Consider the following 5097-nt stretch of genomic DNA (forward strand, 5'->3'; position numbering starts at 1 on the left):
ATAGAGAATCTGTGTTTTAATGCAAAGCCATTTTCTTGCCAGGAAACCCATAGCTACAAACCCTCAGCTTTGAAGTGTAAATTAAACTGAAAGGTGTACCTCCCAGAATATAGTTTATAATCTATTAGCTGAAAAAAAAAGAAGTCATTGTTCTTCCCTAAAGGCAGCCTCCTCTTAGCTAAGTATGTAGGTCTAGTTCAATTTGCTTGATTGTCAACAGCTCCTTTCACTGGGAAGGGAATAACAAGCACTCAGAAGACAAAGGAAAACCAAAGGGGGTTGTGACCTTTCACATGAGTTTCTTTATCCTCTTACATTATTTAATATAGAAGAAAAGAGACTTGACAGTCCCCTCATCTGTTATTAAAGGAGAGTTAAAATGCAATGCATTTGTTTAAATAGACTTGGTAAATCTCCACTCAGATTCAAGTATTCTTGCTTCTCATGGCAAAGGGAAAATAATAAAAACTTGGAAATAGTGCACATTTTTAGAAATAGGAGAATAATTGGATAAACTATGATACATCCACATTTTAGAAAGTTGAGTGTTTATTCAAAAGAATGATTTAAAATGACATGTATTTATTTACCTTCCTGACAAATAAGCCTCTCTCCATAATTTTTAGCTGGGCACATAGCTCCCGGGTAAAGACTACATTTCCCAGCTTTCCTTGCAGCAAGGTATTGCCATGTGACCAGATACTGGTTAATGAGATATAATGATAAAGAGGAGGGGTGAGGTATATTCTTTCTTCTTTCTTTTCTCCATTTTACTTTCTGTAATATGGCTATGATGGCAAACTAAGTTAGGCCAGGTGGATGAGGGCTACTGCTTGGGGAGATTGTGCAACAAAATGGAAAATCTTGGATGCTTGGCTCATTGTGTGGAGTAGAGTTCCAGAAGGCCACCTGACCATCTACCTATGGACTGCTAAGTCATGTAGAAAGAAACTTTAGCCTTCTTAATTTGGATCTCTCTTACCTGTAGCTAGACTTATAACCCAATAATACCTATTTTAGGGGGCAAAAGAATTCAGTGGTAGAGTGGATGTTTATAATATATCATTTAAAAATATCTCTGAAGGAATTTGCCATATATATAGTATATCGGAAGATATATGATAAGCTTCTAACTTTGATTGCCTAAGAGGTATGGTGAAGGGAAAGTGTTTACACTTTTCTTCTAAAAATCTTTTTTCTTTTCAACATATAAAAATTAAAAAGTTTTTTAATTTATAGAAAAACACTTATTTCAAGTCTTCCTGAAGTAGGAGTAACTAATGTGATGGTGCTTACTTAAGCCATGCAGTTAAACACTTTGGGGGTAAAAGTTCCAGAGCAGAAGCCCAGACTGTTGTTCTGCCATGGCAGGGTGTTATATCTGCCGAGAGATTTATGTTTGTCATTCCTACAAACTAGTTTCTGGATAGAGGCCCTGCTAGCTCTTTTATGTGGTTGGGTAAATGTTGTTGGGAAGATGGATTATTTTTATTAAAAAACAAAGAGGAACTGTTGTGTTTTGCTCAAAATTTTCTCCTGATTTGCTTCCACTGTGGAGCAATTGTGGGAAGAAGTGGACAGAATGAGAGAGGGAAATAATAAGCTGTGGAAAGACATTTCCCTAGTGACTTCTCATTGGCTGACACCTGGCCAAAGTTCAAGGAGAGAAAGGGTGTCAGATAACTCTGACTTTGCTCCCCAGAATGTAGACAGTAACATCACCCACAGGATGTGGTGACATTTACACATTTGCTGATATGGAAATGAAACTCCAGAAAACAGAGGCTTCAGAACCAGTAACCAGCAGCAAAGGCTTTCAAATGCCCTTTCTGAGCAATTTGTTCAGAAAAAAATCCTTTTTTGTAATTTACCAAACCTCTTCATTTCTCTAAGGAAAGAATGAATGCCACAAGATCACAGTTAGACAAAAGTTAAAACTTCACTATTTACACTATTTAAGAGCTAATTAAAATTTTCCACTTGAGCAAGAAAAAGGAAAACCAATAGCTCCCTTTGTTTTTTCAGCTCTTAGTAAAATGGAAAAAATAATCACTGAGAAGGGAAGGGTATGGCAATACACACCTGGAAAGATATATTTTCCAGGGCCCAAATAAAAGTATTATAACATATTAAATAAATTCTGAATGGTATCATTAACTTGACATAAATGGAGGTATCTGGAATAGTAGAAAGAATATGAAATGTGGAAGCAGGCAGGTGCGGACTCAAATCCTTGATTTTTCCAGGGCTTCAAGACCATGGTATTCACTTACATCAGAAAGTGAGATATGAGACCACCATGCAGGAATTGCAAGGAAGTGTTCAAAACCAGTCTTTTATCCCCTCAGCCATTAAAAATATAAAAGGGCTGAATAGAAATTAGAAGAAAATTTTTGTTTAGAAAGGTGGAAGATTTTTATTTTACTTCAGGTCTTTTTCTTTTACTTTAGGTCTTCACTGGGGCCACCAGTGGGTTTGACATGTGTCCCCATGGTTGGATGCTTGAATCATGCCTGAGACATAGAAGGGTAAAGGACTGCTGTTGCTTTATTTTGCTGAGAAGGGATAAGAGTGAAAAGGTGCTGCAAAGGGTCTTACTTTCACTCCCCAAGTTGATTGGGACAAAGAATATATCTCTGTTTTACCAGATGTTGCCATGAGTGTGAGAAAACTGACGAGGGTTGTCTTAGATGTTAACCAGGAAGGCTGCTGGAAGGCAAAGTGGACCCAGTAGAAAGTCTGTGGGGGTATGCTGGGCCCACTTATATGGGAAAAATCCAGTGTTAGGAGGAGTCTCTGAAGAACCCACAAGAGTGCCCTTGAAATAGTTGTGTATGACTGCCAGTTCTGGGAAGCACTGGTGTTGATGGCACTGACTGGCAGGTGGGGCATAATGTCTAAAGAAGACTCACAGGGTCCCACATTCCAATGCTTCCAAACTCACAGCTTATTGTAGGAAGTGGGTAAAGCACCACCAGCATTACCTCAAGGATACACCTCTCAGCCCCAAGGCTGCATCACATCTAAGGGCAGGGAAGGGGCACAAACTCTAGCTGTCTTCTTCCTGCAGGCACCACTGTTGTACACCTGGGAGCCAGGCAGCCCAGAGCAGAGCCTTGGCTGGGGATTCCATACTCTGTACCTCAGGTAGGTGTATCCTTACTATGTGACTAGTCCCAGCGATGAAACTTGTTGGGGGGTCTCATGAAGACCAGGTGCAAATCATCCTCACTGTTACCAATAAACAGTGCTGATGAGCTGGTACAAATTACCCCCATCTGGACACATGGTTCTCAGGTGACACTATTAATCATGCCTTTTGGTGCCATTTCTTATTTGAGCAGATCAGTGCAGGTACATTCCAGGATTGCTGGAATTAACCTTCATAGCGCACCAACTTGTGAAGTATCTGTCTCGTGAGGATGTTTCTGCCCCTTAGCTCTCCCTACACTTTAAGCCTAGAAGATGGAGAGGCCCTAGAGAGTGGAGGAGGATAGAAGCTCATGGTGAAGACACAGAGGAGTCGATCACACCTACTTCCTTTTCAAAGTATGTCTGACAGAAAACAGAGTTAATTATAAATGCAGTTGAATTCTGTGACTAGTACACAGGACTAGATATTTTAATTTTGACCTGAGACTGTTTGCATAACTACTAGTAGCTGGAAAAATATATATATTTTTGGTGATGATTGACCATAAAACCACAAGACTTGCCTTAAATTTGATCTAGTTGGCAGGGGAAAAATTAGCCCCACAGAATGGGTTTGAATAGGTTGGAGAAAATGATCAAATTATTTGTTAATTATATCACAGGACTTTGATTTTCTTAATGTATAGCTTATATAAGAATATCAAAGAGTGACTGAGCCGCCGCCGCGGACTCAGCAACCTCCCCCTTAAGCCCCCCTCGCTTCCCGACGCTCCGTCCCCCCTGCCCGCCTTCTCCCCCCGCAGCCTTCCGCAGGCCGTTTCCACCGAGGAAAAGGAATCGTATCGTATGTCCGCTATCCAGAACCTCCACTCTTTCGACCCCTTTGCTGATGCAAGTAAGGGTGATGACCTGCTTCCCACTGGCACTGAGGATTATATCCATATAAGAATTCAACAGAGAAATGGCAGGAAGGCCCTTACTACTGTCCAAGGGATCACTGATGATTACGATGAAAAGAAACTAGTGAAGGCCTTTAAGAAGAAATTTGCCTGCAATGGTACTGTAATTGAGCATCCAGAATATGGAGAAGTAATTCAGCTGCAGGGTGACCAGCGCAAGAACATATGCCAGTTCCTTGTCGAGATTGGACTGGCAAAGAACGACCAGCTGAAGGTTCATGGGTTTTAAGTGCTTTTGGCTCACAGAAGCTTAAGTGAGGATTTCTTTGCAATGAGTAGAATTTCCCTCCTGTCCCTTGTCACAAGTTTAAAAACCTCACAGCTTATATACTGTAACCATTTGGGGTCTGCTTTTAACTTGGACTAGTGTAACTCCCTCATGCAATAAACTGAAAAGAAAAAGAAAAGAATATCAAAGGTAAAATTGGACAAATGCTAAGGAATGTCCAAGAAAAATTAGAGAAGTTACAAACCTAACTAGAAATGAACACTGGTATCTTTTTGCTTTCTTTTATTTTTTATTTTTAAATATATCTTTATTGATTTTAGAGAGGAAGGGAAAGGGAAAAATAGATAGAAACATCAATGATGAGAGGGAATCCTTGGGCGGCTGCCTCCTGCACACCCCCCTACTGGGGGTTGAACCTGCAACCTGGGCTTGTGCCCTGACCAAGATACCACATGATCTCACTTATTCATGGATAATTGAGACCATTATAAACTTTTGAACAATAATAGATACAGAGGCAGAGCTGCCTCAAACAGAGTGTCAAACTGCATCGGGAAGGTCGGGGAGGGTTCGGGGGCGGGAGTTAGGGGGGTAAGAGATCAACCAAAGGACTTGTATGCACTGGTGGATGAAGTCCCTGTAATTTAACAGGCCATTTCTTACGAGGCTCGAGCCCTTTTTGCTTTTTTTTTTTTTTTTTTTTTTTTTTTTTTAAGAATTTTTGTGGGAATCGGAAGATGGCTGCCGAGGGGAAGA

At 40.5% G+C, this 5097-nt stretch overlaps 1 protein-coding gene across 1 annotated transcript; it reads left to right on the forward strand.

Moving 5' to 3' along the window:
• The first annotated feature begins 3867 nt into the window (after window positions 1-3867).
• LOC102771170 (eukaryotic translation initiation factor 1) lies at window positions 3868-4501 on the forward strand. The gene has a single exon (XM_006770366.2). The coding sequence runs from the start codon at window positions 4000-4002 to the stop codon at window positions 4339-4341; it is 342 nt and encodes a 113-aa protein (XP_006770429.1). The 5' UTR covers window positions 3868-3999; the 3' UTR covers window positions 4342-4501.
• Window positions 4502-5097: the final 596 nt, after the last annotated feature.

This window comes from Myotis davidii, unplaced genomic scaffold (assembly GCF_000327345.1).
Source record: "Myotis davidii unplaced genomic scaffold, ASM32734v1 scaffold2624, whole genome shotgun sequence".
NCBI lineage: Eukaryota > Metazoa > Chordata > Mammalia > Chiroptera > Vespertilionidae > Myotis > Myotis davidii.

Excerpts from the sequence above, each read along its gene's own strand:
- LOC102771170 (XM_006770366.2), top strand. The coding sequence starts at position 4,000 with ATGTCCGCTATCCAGAACCTCCACTCTTTCGACCCCTTTGCTGATGCA.